The 19,555-nt window shown below is 34.1% G+C and overlaps 1 protein-coding gene across 1 annotated transcript; it reads left to right on the top strand.

The window, feature by feature from the left end:
- Nucleotides 1-927: 927 nt before the first annotated feature.
- Nucleotides 928-16,461, top strand: LOC120626633 (membrane alanyl aminopeptidase-like). Its single transcript, XM_039894253.1, has 15 exons — nt 928-1,161; nt 1,562-1,848; nt 2,302-2,457; nt 2,688-3,005; nt 3,648-3,831; nt 4,003-4,241; nt 4,901-5,084; nt 6,332-6,518; nt 6,771-6,880; nt 7,119-7,298; nt 7,991-8,175; nt 10,559-10,726; nt 12,308-12,448; nt 13,556-13,631; nt 16,246-16,461. The coding sequence occupies exons 1-15, from the start codon at nt 928-930 to the stop codon at nt 16,444-16,446; spliced, it is 2,850 nt and encodes a 949-aa protein (XP_039750187.1). The 3' UTR covers nt 16,447-16,461.
- Nucleotides 16,462-19,555: the final 3,094 nt, after the last annotated feature.

Here is a 19,555-nt window from a genome sequence, read left to right as displayed (position 1 = left end):
GTAATAACAGTGTTACCATATTTATCAATCAAGAAATTAAGATTTAGAAATAAGACCATTCTTGCTTTTCCAGTGTGCATTAGTGGGCTTTAACTAGTATCATATTAATGTTATGTAAGTGTCAATATAAAGGATCGGCGTTTTAACATAATGTCCGAGGCACCAGGATGATAATAATTTTCTAACTCCATATTTTTACTAAGAATTTCAACTCAAAACTTCGTGATCCTTATACTATTATGCTAACAACTAAACCAAGAAGGTAGCACAGAGCAATATATTGAAAGACTTTATCACATTACCATCTTTTTCCCACTTTGAAATAGATTATAATCACGTGCCAGAACTATCAAAATGATAATAAATGACTATCAATATTTATAATGTTTTAAAAAATATCATTAATAATTGCCTTGTCATAAAAGATTCAAATGTTATAATCTTTTAAGACATGTAAATACCGTATCGTTCCTAAGGCTGATATGATCTATTTTAAAGAACAACTAACTGTGCCCGCCACTTCCACTCGTGTTACCTAAATGCTATCTACCTTATTATATATGACAGTAAAAATGTAAATTTCCCCAAATAAAATTTCATATAATATAGCATTTTAGAGATAGATCCAGAATACGTTCTGTGCCGAATTTCCTCAGGATCAGTGCAATGTTAGAACTGAACATATGTAAAAAATAAACAAACGTACAGACATATATATATTAATATTTATAATAACGCATTTCTAGTATGGATAATAACGATAAAAATTATATCAATTTTAATGACCAAAACGTTATTTAGGACCGCAGAGTCCCGAAAGCAGGTTATTATTTCTTAAATAATAAAACATGCATTCTATAAATTGCTATTATAAATCAAAAAAGATAACTTATTAATGAAGTTACAATATTTGATCCTTTCAGAGCCATGAAGTTCTCATGGAATCTGATAGTTCTATCAGCACTAGTGGTTTTAGTCAAAACAGATTTTCCGCTTGACATTGAGGAACCTCTGGTTTTTAATAGTGCTGCAGATGAATACTATCGTATTCCTGAAGATCTTGATCCTATTCACTTCGATATAGAAATTACACCTTACTTTGAAGCTACCAGTAATAGAGAAGCATTTACCTTCGATGGAATCGTTACGATAACTGTTGGGGTAAGTTAAAGTTACTGCAATTATTTTTATAATGAAGTAAACAGTTTTCATAAATCATATACTAAATTAACTTTCGATCGATCAGCACTTTAATAAAATAAAACGTCTTGTAAAATGTGTTTCCTGTATAACATGTCTTCATGTTCAAATCTGATATGAGAACATCCGTAGAGAAACAAGAGTTACCGAGTTAACAGCTAATGAGTGAAGCTGAAGTGCTGATGGGTGGGTTACATAGCTTGGAGAAAAGATCTCCATAGAAAACCCTATGAATAATACTGAGCTCCAGTGGTTGGAGCTCAGTATTATTCAACTCCTCGTGACTGGTTGGGATGATGATGATATTTTTAACGTGTTTTTGTGAGAACTGTTTGAAAAACATTTGATTTCATATATTCAGGCCGTCCTTGATAATGTCACTACATTGGTCATTCAAGAAAACGTCAAAGAAATAAATTCAGTAACTATTAAAGATGAAGCCGGCGATGTGGTACCTTTGAATGCAGACAATGAATTTGAAAGAATTCGTGAATACCATTTTTTAAAAATTTACTTGAAAGATGGAACTTCGTTGATTAAATCTAAAATCTATAAGGTGACTATATCATATGTGGGAAATATTAATGAAACCCCACTCTCTAGAGGTGTTTTCAGAGGAAGCTATAAAGACAATGATGGGAAACTTCAGTAAGTGAACTAAATTTCTAATTGTGATAAATTTTACATTATATAATTACTAAACGAAGGAATTAATGTTTTAAGTAATACTGATTTTTGGCAAGGTCTGTGGAAAGTAATGCGAAACATATGCTACTTTTTTATTTTTTATTTAATTATTTGAATCGGTGTAGTCATTTTCGTGATTTTATGAAACTAACGTAGTCTAGTTTGATATGTTGGATAGAAGCAGGCGTGACTTTGCGGAAATCCATAATATATTATGAAAATTAAGCTTAATTTGCTATACCCCGCGAACAGACTGTTTTATATGTCAGTTTTTTGTTTTTACTGGGTCTGAATCTTTGGTCAAGTAGATTTAGTAGTGCATAACACGGTTTCATAATATCTTTTATTACTATGCTTAAATGAAATGATGCCATTTAAAACAATAATTATTTATATCAATATTGCTTTTTTCAGTTGGTATGTAGGTTCTCATTCGCAACCTACGAATTCAAGGCAAGCATTCCCTTGTTTTGATGAGCCCGGATTCAAATCCTCATTTAACATTATCATTAATCGACCAGCTCATTTTACTGAGACTTTTTCAAACATGAGGATAAAAAGCCAAACACGGTAGGTTCAAGTAATCTTAAGAAGTAATCTTTATTATTATTATTTTATTTGAGAGTAAAAAATTTTGAATTGTCATATTGTTCATAACATTGGAACTCTTAATTTTGATTTTACCTTTCTTTTGATTCCACGATAACAATATATATATATATATATATATATATCCTTCTCTCCGATGAGTGTTGAAGTATTTGGTCTAGCTGTAGGATATTAATTAACTGTTTTTTTAGGGAAGGAGATCGTGTTAGAGAAGTTTTTCATACTACACCAATAATGTCTGCATATTTGGTTACTTTTCACATCAGCGAGCAATTTAAAGTGATTGCTAGCAACAGTGATCCAAATGAGTCATACCGTATTATTGCACGACCTAATGCAGAAGGTCAAGGGGCTTATGCTTTGGAAGTTGGCCCACCCCTGACAAAGTGGCTTGAGAAATATTTTGGTATAGATTACTATACAATGGGTGAGAATATGAAAAATGATCAAATTGCTTCCCCGGATTGGGCGTCTGGTGCTACAGAAAATTGGGGACTTGTTTCATATAGGTACATTTTGTTATTGATTGGCTTATCAACATTATAAAAAGGATGGATACTATTGACAAACTAGAAATAGTAATAAATAATCTCTATTTAATTTACCCTTAACAAACAATAAAGCTCAGCTGAATCGCTCCATCTAAAACTCATAACCTGCCAAGCAGTTTGAAGAATAACGCAGAATATAGCTGGAATATAACTGGAAAAATTCTAGGATGAAGATAATTCCTTAAAAGTGTCTAGATAAAACTAATTGTACAACAATATTGCTAATTAAATTGTTCTTACATTTTTATAGCAACCTAATAATACGAAATATATAAAAAAAAACTAAGAACTATAAGTTAATAATATCAAAAAGCAAACAAAAAATATGGATTGAATATCAATCGAAATCGATCTAAGAACACTCGATCAATTCACTTTTCAAATCGGTCTAATCTTAAAAAATAACTAAATCTAAATCGGTTTAATCATTTTGTATTTAACATGACAGAGGACAATACTTAACTAAATTTAACACTCAAGTTCACAAATCTTTTCCACACTAAATTTTGTGAAACGGATATCATTGTCTATAAATTGATTGAGTGATTTACTTTAGTTTGATATTTGTGTATAAACAAATGACAACCAATTATGGTTTAGGGAACTTCGTCTCCTTTATCAAGAAGGGGAAACGAATGCTCTGGATAAAATGAGCATTGGCACTATAACAGCTCATGAGCTTGCTCACAAGTGGTTCGGCAACCTCATAACCTGTAGATGGTGGGACAACGTTTGGATCAATGAAGGCTTTGCTAGCTACTTTGAGTACTTTGCGATGGATGGTGTAAGCAAATTTAACTATCATAGATAATAATATTAAATACATAAATAATAGTATACCTTTTTTTTTTAAACTGAAAGATTAATGGTAAAAAAGGTATAAAATTCAAAATTTATTACATTTTACCACTATTTTAGTTAGATTTTGGACTCTATTATATTTCATTCAAAACAGATTGATCCATCTACGGAATTGGCGAATCAGTTTAATATATTAGCATTACAAGGTGCGCTGTCTACTGATTCCTCCGCTGCCACAAGAGCCTTAGAGCACACAGTTAACTCTCCAGCTCAAGTTACTGGACACTTTTCTGGAATTAGTTACACCAAAGGAGCTTCCTTCCTCCTAATGTTGAAACACTTGATTGGAGAAAATACATTTAAAAAGGCCTTAAATTATTTCCTTTTGGACAGGTATGTTGTTTTTCATCTCTTTCGTTATAAATATATCCGGTTTAAGGTAGGAATATACGTCTAATATGACACCTACCTATGAGTTACTTTACTCTATAACCAACATACTCTACCATTGATGTCACAGTTTGCGTAGCATCAGTTAATATGCCACCCGAGCACATTACAAGTGTGTTGCTGATTTTTCTTTATACTCTTTATTCCTCGTTAAAATTGTATATCGCGCCATTGTCCCCAACAAGAGAAAACGATTGCCAAAAATTACATGCCTGAGATTTTATTGACTTAGGTGAAATGACCGAATTGTAATCTGGCAAAGAATTATTTACTGATCAATAGTCTCAAAAATATTAACGCTATGCTGGATTAGGTTTTACGCCCGATGCAAAATAGGGGTGTCATTCTGTCGGTCTGTGTAAATAGGATTATCTTTATAAGAACTACGGTTCTTATAAAGATAATCCTATTTGAATGTGGTTTTTTTTTAATTTGAATGCAGATTACTTGCGGTGGATCCTAGTTTTTATTAAAATCGGTTCAGCATTTCTAAGGTTATTACCTGCTTTGTTATAATGTAAAAAGTGTGTTAGGGGTTTTGAAATTCTTAGTTTAACTATAATATTTTATTTTTCTTCTCATTATGGTTTTTGTTTTACCAGGTCTTACGAGCACGCATACCCTTCACACTTATTCAGTGCCTTCGCCAAAGCGGCGCAAGAAGACAATGCTATAAATAGTTTCCTAAGTATTGCCGAAATTATGAGATACTGGGTGGAACAGCCGGGATATCCAGTAATCAACGTTAATGTTAATATGAACACCGGCTTAATGACTGTGACGCAGGTAATAAAAATATAAAAAACATGCGGTGTAGTCTTGGGAAATATTAAAAAAAAATCTAATAGCTCGACGATACAATTCACAACTTAGTTTGTATAATCTGTAGAAAGATACTCTTTGTATGTATATATAATGTAAATTTATAACGCACGGTAGTATACCTATGTACATGTATTTGTTAAACACAGCAATCATTTAGTTCATGGTAAGCGTTTGGTGACGATGACCAAAATTCCATGATTTCGGCTCATCTGAAAAGTGCTCAACGCACCTAAACAAGTTTTCACTCCAAAATAAATAAAAGAATACATTTTTAAGGTATGCATGAGTACTTTTACTACCAGTTAATCGTTCATCATAGGACAAAAAAGTTTGGTGTAATTTAATTGGTAATACAACTAACTCGCACTTAACGCCCTAACGCAGGTTTATTTCTGCCGCCAAGCAGCAATGTTGTAACGGTCTGAAGGGAGTGGTGACGGTATAATTACGGGCACATGAGGCTTAACACCTAGAGGAAATTGCGGACGTACTCCTAGCATGACCTGCGAAGTGTTGTTAGGTTCATAGGCGGCGATTTTGCACTTACCATGAAGTGGGCCATCGGCGTGGTCATAATTGTTATTTAAAAAAAAATAACGCTTCTATGCAAACCATAAGTTTGGCTGCATATTGGGTATTCTTTTTACTTCTGGGCATAAGCACTTAAATTTCAACAACTTCCATGTAATTGTAAAACTATAGATTTATTCGTCTTGTTGACAATCCAGAACTAAGTAAGTCAGAAACTACAGTATTGTAGAGATTTCCAGCCCAGTTGTCTATAAGGAATAGGATTGTTCTGAAGATAGAAGTGCTCTGAAGAGTTATTTAAACCTATACCTTTATCTGTTTTCTCTGATCGTACCATGCGTAAATTTGAGCCCCACCACCTGGATGACTGATCATTACCCATTTTAACAGACAACGCCGATTTACGGCATTAAGAGTTTCTTGATCGAAATGCCTTCGGGATCCGTAGTAGAACATGCTGCTGTACTAACAAGGCAATAAATCCTATTAAAAAGAGTATTCTAGCATACTGTGATTTATTTAAGCATTTATAAGTAGGTAAATTTTTTATCTACTGTCGTGATTAACTTTTTTTAAATATATATTTTAAATCCTATAATATTCTACAGTATTATAGATTATATTTATTATTTAAATAATGAATGAAACTACGATTAAATATTATTTTATAATTTTAGGAGCGCTTTTTCATCAGCGCATCGGCCTCTAAGACTGAACAAGTGTGGCCCTTGCCTCTTACATACACTGCTGGCAACAATCCTGACTGGGAAAACCTGACTCCGAGCATTGTCATGATTAACAGGACCATAGAAATTGCGAAGGGACAAGGGCATGAATGGGTTATATTTAACGTTCAACAGAAAGGTAATTTATTTTCCCTAGGTCCTAATTGTATATGGACGATATAAAATAGAAACAAGCGTCACTTCGTGTAAGTTCATTATGTAGATTATCATTGAGCTTAATTTGCTAAAATCTACTTAAATTACACAATTCAGCCTGCTGTACAGTCCTTCATTTGATTAAAATTAAGGGTTGCTAATCTGTAATATTAATATTTTTTTAACAAGTATTTGATTACAATACCCTATCAAAATAGTGAATAACTTTTTCCAGGTTTCTATCGAGTTAACTATGACACGCATAATTGGGAAATGATCGCCGATGCACTCAAACAATACGATTATTCGTCAAATACGACTATTCACCAATTAAACAAAGCACAGGTATGCAAATTTATCAATCACTGCTTGCAATAAGCCAATGATTCCAAAAATTACAACTTTTGATAAAATTTCTAGTTCACTATCTAAAAATATATGTGAGGACACGATTTACATTATAGTAAATCCTAGAAATACTCTGCTTTAATGTGAAATTTTCTACAAATTATTTATTTATTAGAAATATGTCCAAGTTATAAGTTTACCAACCACACAAACTCCTTCAATATTTATATTTCAGATAGTCGACGACGTCTTTGCCTTAATGAGATCTGAACGCATCAGCTTTGAACTTGGCTTCAAGATACTAGACTTTTTGAAAGAGGAGACCGACTACTACTCTTGGTATCCAGCGATCACTGGTTTCAGCTGGATAAGGAACCGATTCCTGCACTTACCAGAGACTTTGAAGGAATTCGATGTGAGTCTTTTCATTGGTTTTCAAAATATATTAACGTAATTATTTCTAATACAACAATAAAGCAGACCTAGTTCATCTATCCTACGAATGCAATAGGAAGATTTGCGTCAAAAAGTTGGCTGAACCTAGGGCGAACTATCAGAATAACTCCATTATAAAGATACAAACTGCTTTCAACTTCATCTGCGTTTGTTTCGGATTTAGAAATTTTTCTGAATGAAAAATACTCTTTGTTTTGTCTGCATTATGTAAGTTTCCTCAATGTGAAATGTCACTAGTATCAGTAGCTTTGAAGCCTTGTTTTCGATTAATAATATGAAAGTATCCTTTGTCCTTCTCACACTATATAAATCCTACATTTTATCAAGAGCGTTGCTAATCTGAACATAGGTGATAAACAAACAGATACACTTTCGCATATATACTAAGAGTATCATCATCATCCTCAGCATATTGACCCATTACCGGCCCACTACAGGGCATGGGCCTCCCATGATGAAAAGGGGTTTAGGCCGTAGTCCACCACGCTGCCGCTGCGGATTGGACTCCACACATCTTTGCGAACATTATGAAAAATTCTCAGACATGCATGCTAGAATGGCACTTGGCTCCATTAAAGTGAAGTCGAGCTATAACCGCTTTTATAATAAGAGTATGGCAGTATGTATTTAGATAAAGATGTATTTTTATAGGAAATACTCTTCAAATTCCTCGAAGCTGCCATCGCCGATGTGGGCTATGATGTAAAACGTGAGGAACATTTAACGAGAACCCTCAACAGGTTCTACCTCCTCAATTTTGCATGCAGTATCGGTCATGATGGTTGCGTAAGCGATTCTATCGCCAAGTTCAGCGCTCTGATGATTAATGGTACCAGGTAAATATCAAAACTAAAATAATAACGACTTTTAATAATCATGTCATTTGCAATAGCCGTCCTAACAGAATTAAGTAGCTCTTAGCTAGTCTGGATATGATTATAAGCTAGCTTTTACACAGGGTTATCCTCGAATCAATTTGGGGTTTAGTGCAAAATTTCATAGTAATCGTTGCAGAAATTGACATGTTTGATAAAGAAGCTAAAGATGCGGATAAATCCTTATTTACAGTTTGTGTTATTAGTGTAGACTTTAATGTCCTTAGGGCATAATCTAATTCGCTGTAGGAAAACGAGACAAAGGATTCCGTCCTAGGATCAGTTATTTTTTGTATTGAAACAGATAAGCTAACGGTAAGTTACACGCTTTTTGAAACTTATTTTGAGAGAGTTGTCCTTAGTAAATATGTGTTTTGAAACAGCAGGTGGTTGGTCTAAATTAAATAATTATAATGAAGTAATAGTTTTCGAAGGCTTGGTCAATTTCCAAAATTGCACCATTACTTAATAAGATTGGGCTTTGATGTATTATCTTTGCAAATGGCATATAGACACGCACAGCGAAATTCGTAGTAACATTTTAGAAATAATTTTTCATTCTATGTATATATTATTTTATGGGTAACTATTTTCTGTAACTGTTTTTTATCTTCGCCATTTGTTACCTGGAAGAAATCGCTATGTAGCGGCCGCCAAATTGTATCCGTTGTTTTGTTATACTTTTCTTTTTGTTCTATGTATTTTTTGTGGTGTGCAATTAAAGTATATTCATTCATTCATTCATTCCCGGGACAGAAAGAAAATAAAATTATCGTCAGTGTCTTATTAGATCATTATCATAATACCCTCATACTAATGTCTTTGTCTTCATTAATTAAATCCTAAGTAATCCTTACGATAAGAAAGCAGACTAATGTTATAACGTATCTTAAGTCTACATTACAAGTGTCGACGTAATAACAGTATGGTTTAATTTTCAATGATAGTGTTTCTTTTTGTTTTTTTCCTTGAACAAACAGTTTTTTTCCCTATCAGCGAACACAGGTTATCTGCGAGTGAATCTCAAGGGCCTCTTCTTTCACAGTGACTTTTTTACTTAAGATATTTACTTATTTTATATCTCATACTAATATTATAAGCTAAAGAGTTTGTTTGTTTGTTAACTTGAACGCTATGATCTCAGGAGCTACTGGTCCTATTTGAAAAATTCTTTCAGTGTTTGATAGCCCATTCATCGAGGAAGGCTTTTATATATCATCACACTTAAGACTAATAGGAGCATAGGACCAATGAAAGTTTAAAAAAAGTATATTTCAAGCTAAACTTATATGCGAGAAAAGTTGCGAGGGACCGGTTGTCATTTATAAACAGCACGTATCTTCAGAGTTTCTCCGATAGCGTTAGGTTCTTATTATAAAAATGAAGGATAGGTTGTTGTACTCTTGTTGCCTCGTGCATGTTTGACTGTAGATCATTGACTGTTATCCTGGGTTTGAGCCGTGGGTTTGGCCAACGAATAGTTTTGGATTTTCCTGTTAAGAAATTTATAGTAAGCAGTGGCGTGCATAGAGGGTATGCACAGGGTATAAAATAAAAAATAAAAATAAGATAATATCTAGTACAAGTTGTAAAAAGCTTAAGGATAGGCATTGTAAGAGATAGTGAAAATTAAGTATTTATGCCATCGGACTTTGGGCATGTTAGAATTGAGATAGGTCATAGTTAGGTGATAAATATCTAAAGATTGACCATTTTGGCCGAAACTGGGTAAGGAAACTGTTGAGATATGAAAATTAGTAAGATTTGAACTGTTTTGAACATTGGCATTTTCATTTGGACGCCCGAGTGGCGCAGTGGGCAGCGACCCTGATTTATGAGCCCAAGGCCAACTAAGGTTCGATTCCCACAACTGGAAAATGTTTTGTGTGATGAACATTAATCAGTGTCTGAGTGTTCTGTATATTATTATTTATATGTATTTATGTATATTATTCATAAAAATATTCAACAGTCATCTAAGTACCAATAACACAAGCTACGCTTACTTTGGGGCTAGATGGCGAAGTGTGCATTGTCGTAGTATATTTATTTATTTATTACAATTCGGTAGGTATACAATTTAACTTTCATTTTGCGTTTCTTGCACATCCGTTTTTCGACTTTTATTTTAATCCATATCAATGAATGCGAAAGTGTGTTTGTTTGTCCTCACCTAACGCCCTAACTAAGCCACCAATTGACTTGATTTTTGGAATAGCGATAGTTGAAATGTCAGAGAGTAACATAGGCTTTTTGTCCCAGGGAAACCATCGGTTTTCCATGGGATTTGTACGTAAACGTGGGTGTTAACACGGGCAACAGCTGTTATATTATCAATTTTCAGTGTCAACCCTAACGTCAGAAGGCACGTATTCTGTCAGGGTGTTCTCAACGGCGGGTTAAACGAGTGGCAATTCCTATACCTGAGGAGGCTGGCTTCCAATAACCAAGCCGACCAGTCTGCTATGCTCCGGTCTCTTGGTTGCACTACCAATGAACAGGCTGTACAGGCGTAAGTATTTTGTTGTCAGTTTACTAGCCTTAGTTTGAAATTGGCTCACTCGCAATCGAGAGGTCGTTTTCGCATATTAAACTCTTGTCTGTATGTATGTATATATATGTATATTGTCCTCAGATTCAAATTCAAATTCAAAATTTCTTTATTCATGTAGGCTTATCACAGGCACTTATGAAGTGTTCATACATATATGTTTACATAATTGTAAGGGGATGGTGATAACTTCGTACGCCAACTTAAACCTAAAGCTACGTGGTTTCCAAACGCGCCCTGGTCTAAGAAGAGGCCACAACAAACTTAGACGGGTATTTTTTTTGTTATCACCATCTCACAGTAAATTTATATTAAGCTATGAAGCTAGAGCAATTCACACCAAAGCTTTTAAATCATTTTGGAGGCCTTAGCCGTGAATAGTTACAATCCTGCCGACAAAGACATGCCGCTAAGCGTTTTAGCGTTCCGGTGCGCAAAAACCGACTTAGAGGTATGGGTTTAATATAACTGATATAATTCCCAAAAAGTTAGCCCGATATCATCTGAGACATCACTTTTGATGATGAAGATTTGATAGATCGCAATCAAGGGCTAACTTAGAGTGGAATTTAAAAAAAATGTCGTCAAAGTAAAATCGTCCTAATGTTACGTTTTAGAGTTACATCATGTGTGTATAAAGCGTTTTCGATGTTAACATAAGTTTGTCAAGTCCTAATTATGAGAAACTAGCTGTCCCGGCGAACTTCGTACCGCTTTTTTTTTTGATGTATTTTAATACTTATTATCCTATTCCGGTCTCAGAGGGATCCAAAAATCAAATATCATAAAAATTGGTCCAGCTATTCTTGCGTTATGAATGGTGTAACTAACACAACTTTCTTTTATATATATAGATATTTACATCCTTAAATTAAATCATCATCCGTAAAATTAACGTAGGCACGCGTAGAATAAGCGGTATTACAAGATTGCCTACGCTTAACATTGAAAGGTAGCAAAATGATTACGAATAAGATTGACCACACGTTCTTAGCGTTTTAATAGAAAATTTATTTCATCATCATCATCATCGTCAACCAAATAACGGCTCACTATAGTGCAAGGGTCTCCGCTCAGAATGAGAAGGGTTTAGGCCTTACCTAGTCCACCATGGTGGCTTAATGCCATACCGAGTCCACCATGGTGGCTTAATGCCATACCGAGTCCACCATGGTGGCTTAATGCCATACCGAGTCCACCATGGAGGCTAAATGCGGATTGGTAGACTTCACATGCCCTTGAGAACATAATGGAGAAGTTCTATGTATGCAGAATTCCTCACGATGTTTTCCTTGACTGCTAAAGCATGGATATTTAATTGCTTTCATTAAAAACGCACATAACTCCAAAAAGTTAGAGGTGCGTGCCGAGGATCGAATTCGCTCCCCACGAAAGGGAAACCGAAGCTTAAACCACTAGGCTATCACCGCTTACATTTATTTCACAACGACTCAATTATTGCATTATCATATCAGCAACCTTCACATACATTCGAGGGACGGGTATACTTGTACAAACCATTGACACAATTGATCGTTTTAGGTACCTCCAAATGATCTTAAGTGACGATCTCAAGGCCCAAGACAGTGTCAACGCTTTTACCTTCCTCTACATTGGCAGTAGGAGTAACACAAAACACGCCCTAGAATTCATCAAAAATAGACTTGAAGACGTCAGAAAAAAGTAAGTTCAATAACCTACTCGTATAAGATCTCGTAGGGACAAATGTTCTTTAATCACGCATTGCGGAATCGGAAGGGCAAAGTTACGAACAATTTCTTCTCCCCCTTACATTTTAGGATAACTTCCCCAAGTATTCTTTATACAAAAGTCGCCTATAAATCTTTGCTGTAGCAGTGATCACTAAACTACTGCTACAGTATAGCGCTGAGGCGATACTGTGTTTAGGATAAAATACACCACAGATATTTTGTTAAGGTTACATAGTATTATGTCGCATTTTAATATTTAATCTTAATTTTTTCTGTGTATTTGTTTTTAGTTTATTTAATTTTATTTAGTTACCTAATTTTGAGATCTTTTGTGATGTACTCCTTTATATGTTGTTGTGTATATATTATGAATATATGTATAGTAATAATAATAAATCTTTTGTTTGGGAAAAAAAACACAAATATAAAACATCATATAAAGTACACACTTTATATGATGTTTGTATGTGTTGTTTTTTTTTGTCCCAAATAAAATATTTATTATTAGTATTATTAAGATATACTTCGAATATAGACTTACCTATAAAAACCGTCTCTATCCTGTTCAAATTTCTGGTAAGTCATACAAGGGATCTTACATGGTTTTATATCATGTTTTATTACACTACAAGTTAGCCCATCTAAGACGGGAGCTGGCTAACATGCACTCTTTTAGCAGTTATGCAGCTATATGCAGTTATAAGAAACAATGGTAGGATAGTAGAAAATTCAAAAATTAGGGTCCGGGGATCAAACTTATAAATAAAATAGGTACCAGACCTATTTTATTTATAAGACCACAACTCTCATCACTACGCTAGGGAGGTCGTCAGAAAAGGTGGGCAGCACCATCGGAAAACTGGATCTAGAATAAAACTCAGGGTTTCGGTCACTCTGTGTTACAGAGACGTCCAGTTTTTCGTATAATTATTGTCAGCAGAAACTGAATTTAACAATTTATGTAATTGAGTGAGTTTAGCAGGATCAACTTACGAACGGTGGCAACATCGTTGAGTGTGATTGAAACCATAAAGAAGAAGACCGTTTAGCAACGCTATAATTAGCTAAAAATTTTCAGGGTTGTCCTGCCAGCCTGGTTCGAAAGCGTTTTAAGTAACCTGGCAAGCTACGCTCCTGAAGATGTTCTTAAAGATGTAAGTATACAGTGTTATTTTGAATGGTTCCCAAACTTTCCTTCTATTAAGACATACGTATAGAGTTTTTTTTTTATAGCTCTGAAACCTTGCTCCTATTGGAGTCAGAATTGGTTATTTTCTTTAGCAGACATCATAATATCAACCTATTACCGGTTGACTACAGGCCCCAGGTCTCCTCTAAATTTGAGAAGGCCCAGTGGTTCTAAGAAATGTTATATTGTAATTATAATTTTTCATTATTATTTTATTAAATGACATCGTAGTTATTATCAGACACTGTGGCTTATTTGAGAATTATAATTTTACCTTATCTATAATAACGTTAGGGATTAAAGCATTTAACCAGGTGTTGGAGACTCTGGTATCAGATTTTGAATGGTCAAATCAAAATCTAGTCACTACCTTTATTTCATAATTCAATGATGACATGCAAATCTTAATTTAAACATATTTCATTTAAATATAGATTTGCCTGTCATAGATTTTTTATTTAAACATAAAAAGGATATGTGGATTGACTTATTTAAGGACGTTATAGTAGGGTAACTGTTTTTCGCACTTTATATTTACTTTTTTTTTATTCCACTAACAGTAAGCCCTTGACTACAATCTCACTTGCTGGTAAATCATGATGCTGTCTAAGATGGTAAAGGGCTAACCTGTTTGGGTTTAATACCCATACCCCTAATCGGTGTATACGCGACATCGCTTATCGACACATCGTCGTCAAAAGGGTGGTAACTAGCAGAGGAAATTCAGAAATTAAAAATTCACAAGTTTGCCGGGGATCGAATCCGGGACCTCTCACTTGTATCAACAGCGCTCACCGCAAGCCAAGGAGATCACCAATGAATATTCCTTAATTGTATATCAACACATAAGTTATGGAATGTATAAGTAATAACAAAAATTGCACTACAAAAGACTAACTTACACATCTGTTACTATGCCACTTGATATCACTACATACCACGACATTATAGTGATACGCTTAACAGAATATTCAACGTGTTAATGAAAACCGAAATAATGCTTCCTAGGCTTTAGATGTACATTATGTACTGTTTGTGAAACTTATCTGTGAAACCCAACATCTAATAGTTTTTAAGTAAACCACTGCAATAGTTTTTATTGAAAGCCCTTAAATCACAAGTGTCTCCTGTCACTTTATTAGGTACGCGTCGCGTAGCGTAGGTACTATGAGCGTGTCGGTCTTTTATCTTCAATAGGGTTGTCATAAGTAAATACTTAGAATGTTTAAATTCATTTGTATTGAAAAATAAATATGTTTCTTTTGATTTTATATTGAATACAGGGTGATTCCTTATGAAATATACTAATGCATCCTTCCATATTATTTCGTAATTCTGTTACACGTTGTATATCAGTTAATTTTCCGTGTCTACATTATTTAACTCTTTTCGTATATCCACAAAAGTACGTTAAAGACACTTTTAAAAATTACACTTATTTCTAACCTACGCGTTAACTTAAAACTAAAGCTACACTTTGAATACGCAGGGGTCTCAAAAAAGGCCATAGCAATCTTAGCCTGGATTTTGTTAGTATCATCATTTTACACTTTCGCTATCAGTTACAAGTTCATATATAGATCAATTCATTAGAGTCAATAAGTTTTTTTATACAATATGTGAAGCGGTGATAGCGCAGTGGGTGGATAGAGCTCGAACTCGGAAGTTCACTTTCAGGGGGCCGAATTCGAATCCCAGCACGCACCTCTAACTTTTTTTAAGTTCCATAACTTTTCATTGCGTTTTAAGTAATTAAAAATATCACTTGCTCGACAGTGAAGGAAAACAACGTTTGGAAACCTGCATGCCTGAGAGTTTAACATAATGTTCTCAAAGTCCACCAATCCGCACTGGGCCTGCGTGATGGCCTACGGCCTTAACCCCTTCTCATTGTTTACCCGTGCCCTGTAATGGTTCGATATGATAATGTTGATGATACAATATGTTTTTGGTAGACTACCAATATTTTTTATGGGGGTTCTATGCTCTGAAAACCCTCGACGATGCGGGAGGAAACCTGAGTCCGGCGGTGGAAGTTAATAGGCTAAGAGTGAATGGTGATTTCGGTTGTTTTCAGCTTTTATGTTTATAAGTGTTTGATATCTAAATATATATATAAGGCAAAGGTGACTGATCTATCAACGTACAGTTCTAACCACTTGACGAATCGGGCTGAAATTTTGGACACAGATAATTATTACAATTTAGAAATCCGCTAAGAAAGGATATTTGAAAATTCCAACCCTAAGAGGGTTAAATTGGGGATAAAAGTTTGTAAAAAATCCTTCATTTATCAAGTAATTTACCTTCATATTTTTCAATTAGTCAATCAGAAATTGAACTTAACGTGAGCGAAGCCACGGGCAAAAACTAGTATTATATAATTTTCATGATTGTGCTATATTTTATATCTGTGACTAACTATGCCATTCGGTTTAACCCGTTATCTTTGTGTCGTAACATTATTCTATAGAGCTTATACATTTCTTCATTGAATGGGATATTTATTCACATCTGACTATTCGTTTATGAGATAAGCTAGTAAATATGCATCTTTATGATAATATTGATGTTTCCAGATGGAGCAATGGCTGTCTGACGAGTCTATACCCGGCAGACAAGTTGGTTTGAGTGCTATAGCCAGTGCAAGAACCAGTATGCAATGGGGTACTGACCGAGCACATAATATTATGAAGGCTGCCAGAGGTTCTGCAATTGCCGCTACTCCAGCTTCACTATTACTGTTATTAATAACTTCTATTGCTTTATTATTGAGATAATAGGTTAAACCGCTACCATCTTAGACTGCATCATAACTTACCACCTGGTGAGATTGCAGTCAAGGGCTAACTTAAAAAATAATAAAACAAAAAAGTTTGACTTTAGTTTGTGTTGTGGTTAAAAAGAGAATTTTCTACATTCTCTACCTACATCTGTACTGTTTTATTTTTAATTCTATTGCTTTGTTATTTATATGAGTATTATTAGTTTAAGATAATTATCATCTTATCTATAATTATTGTAAATATTGTTTTCAATAAATAAAAACATATGATTTCACTTACAAAGCTTTTTGTTGTATTTATTATTCGTATTTTGAAATATAATGCAAGTGACATGCACGGAAACACGTTTAAAATATAAACATAATTGTTTAAATAAGTTACTCTTTAGTCATTGTTTCGTTAAAATATCGACTAGAACTTCACTAAAATTGAAGTTCTAGTCGATATTATTTGAGGTAGAGCCAGAGGGCAAGCAAAACTCCTCAGTAAATATCAGCAAACTCATCACTTAAGATTTAAAGATACTTTATGCAAGCAAATATGCCACATATATAAGGACCTGACAGAAGTATTTAAGAAAGAATGGTCCCGTTTTTTGAAGCTTCCATTAGTAGGTTTCTTAGTCTTATACTTATACTAATATATGAAGCAGAAGAGTTTGTTCGTTCGTTTACTTGGGCGCGATGATCTCAGGAACTACTGGTCCGTTTTGAAATATGCTTTAAGCGTTGGATAGCTCATTTATCGATGAAGGCTATAAGCTATATATCATGACGCTTAGACAAATAGAAGCATATCACCAATAGAGAATATTTCAAAATCGGGGTTCTTGTCTTTTGAGAGCTTCCGCTGCGTGCGCTGCGTACTCGATTATAGTTTTAATAAAATCATGTAAGACAAAATGGTTTCCCATTAAAAATAAAAAAAAAGTCCGTGACTTTTAAGACTGACTTTTACGCGGACGAAGTCAATTATAAAATTGCATCGCTATCTTTACTAAAGAAATAAGTTATAATTTTTTATTACTGGTGTAGTAAACTTATCTATTTTAGCATTATAGAGTTACTGAAGTTTGTTTAGATCAAAGAAGGTATCGGTATATGTTCGAAGGTTGACTAGAAATTTATAAATTAAAAAAAAAGTCGAACTATGTAGTACTGTATTTATTGAAGGCCCCACTCAATAATGCGAAACATTGAACCAATAACAGGGATATAAGAGAAGGTAATAAACATAGAGAGGTTGATATTCTACAATAATTATTCTATTAGTATTTTATACATTTCTTTTCCTTAGAAGGAAAATTAATACTCGATTACTTTCTCATCTTTCGATGCTTGCAGCAATAGATAAAACGTAGATTTAAGATCGATTTAATGCATACGCAAATTTATTTAAAACCTTTTAATTTTGTAGCATCACACCTCTTGACGGTTATAAATAAATCATAAGTTTTATGTAATAATATTAAAGTCAAAGTCAAAAATAACTTTATTAAAGTAGGCACCTAAACATGGCACTTACGATTGGTACAATACATGAAAAATCTGTTTATGGTAGTGAGATGACGGCGATAACCATATTCGTTATCTTAAAACTAATCGGCTACAAATGCGCCCTATCATTAGATCTCCCAGGATTACAAGTAGTCGTAGAGCTTTTTGTGACAGAGCTAGTCCGGAGAGATACTACAGCCATGGTTACTTCTACAGCCAAAGTCAAAGTCAAAAATATCATTATTCAAGTAGGCCCACAGGTGGCACTTTTGATGCGTACATAAGAATTACACGGTAGTGAGATGATGGCGATAACCACATTCGTAAACTTAAAACTAAAGCTACGAGGGTTCCAAACGCGTCCCGGTCTAAGAAGAAGCCCACAACAAACTTAGCCGGGTGTTTTTTTTTTTTTTTTTTTTGTTATCGCCATCTCACAATGTAATTTTAAATTATTAGAAGAGCAACCTGGTTAGAGCAATAATTTACACCCAAGCTTTTTTATCGTTTACGTAGTCCTTTATACTATAATAGGACTTTTCTATAAGCTTACGTTTAATACAAACTTTGAACTTTTTAAGAGACATCTCCAAGATGTCAATTGGTAGTTTATTGTAGAATTGTATGCAATTTCCTTTAAACGAATTATGAATTTTATGTAACCTAGTATATTGCACTGTAAGTTTATTCTTACTTCTAATGTTTAAATTATTGCAGTCACATTTTTTCTTAAATTTAGAAATGTTTTTATGGACGTACATTAAATTTTCAAATATGTACTGACTATACACTGTCATTATTTTAAAATCTTTAAATTTATCTCTCAATGACTCTCTCGGACCCATTTTGTAGATAGAACGAACAGCCCTCTTCTGCACCACGAAAATAGTGCTAATATCAGCAGCATTACCCCAAAGTAAAATTCCATATGACATAATGCTGTGAAAGTAACTAAAATATACCAGTCTAGCAGTTTCTACGTCGGTCATATGGCGTATCTTCTTTACCGCATAGGCAGCAGAACTAAGCCTGTTCGATAAATTATTTACATGAGGGCCCCATTGAAGTTTAGAATCTAACGTTATTCCTAGAAAAACTGTCGTATCCTCCAGTTTCAGTTCCTCATTATTAAGTAGTACAGTGGTTTTCACGTGTTTAACATTAGGTAAAGTGAATTTTATACACTTGGTTTTTTTTCCGTTAAGAACCAAATTATTAGCTTCAAACCACTGTACCACTTTAGCGAGAGAGTTGTTTACGTCGTCAAAAGCTAGTTCACGTCGATTTATTTTAAAAGTCAGTGATGTATCATCGGCAAACAGAACTATCCCGTGTTTATCCTTGGCAAGGTAAGGAAGGTCATTAATGTAAATAAGGAACAGAAATGGTCCTAATATAGACCCCTGTGGGACACCTATTTTCATAACTGATCCATTAGACCGTTTTCCATTCACGTCGACTTTCTGAATTCTATCGCGTAGATAGTTACTCATTAAGTCTAGAGCTACACCCTGAATTCCATAGTGGTGTAGTTTCCTAACTAACGTTTCGTGTTGAACACAATCAAACGCCTTAGATAAGTCACAGAACACACCAAGTGCATCACG

This window comes from Pararge aegeria, chromosome 9 (assembly GCF_905163445.1).
Source record: "Pararge aegeria chromosome 9, ilParAegt1.1, whole genome shotgun sequence".
NCBI lineage: Eukaryota > Metazoa > Arthropoda > Insecta > Lepidoptera > Nymphalidae > Pararge > Pararge aegeria.
The sequence above is the reverse complement of the archived record's forward strand: the minus strand, read 5'-3'. Positions and strand labels throughout refer to the sequence as shown.

Excerpts from the sequence above, each read along its gene's own strand:
- LOC120626633 (XM_039894253.1), top strand. The coding sequence starts at position 928 with ATGAAGTTCTCATGGAATCTGATAGTTCTATCAGCACTAGTGGTTTTA. Across the intron at positions 1,162-1,561 it reads TCGTTACGATAACTGTTGGG|GCCGTCCTTGATAATGTCAC; the intron begins GTAAGTTAAAGT and ends TCATATATTCAG. Across the intron at positions 3,832-4,002 it reads AGTACTTTGCGATGGATGGT|ATTGATCCATCTACGGAATT; the intron begins GTAAGCAAATTT and ends CATTCAAAACAG.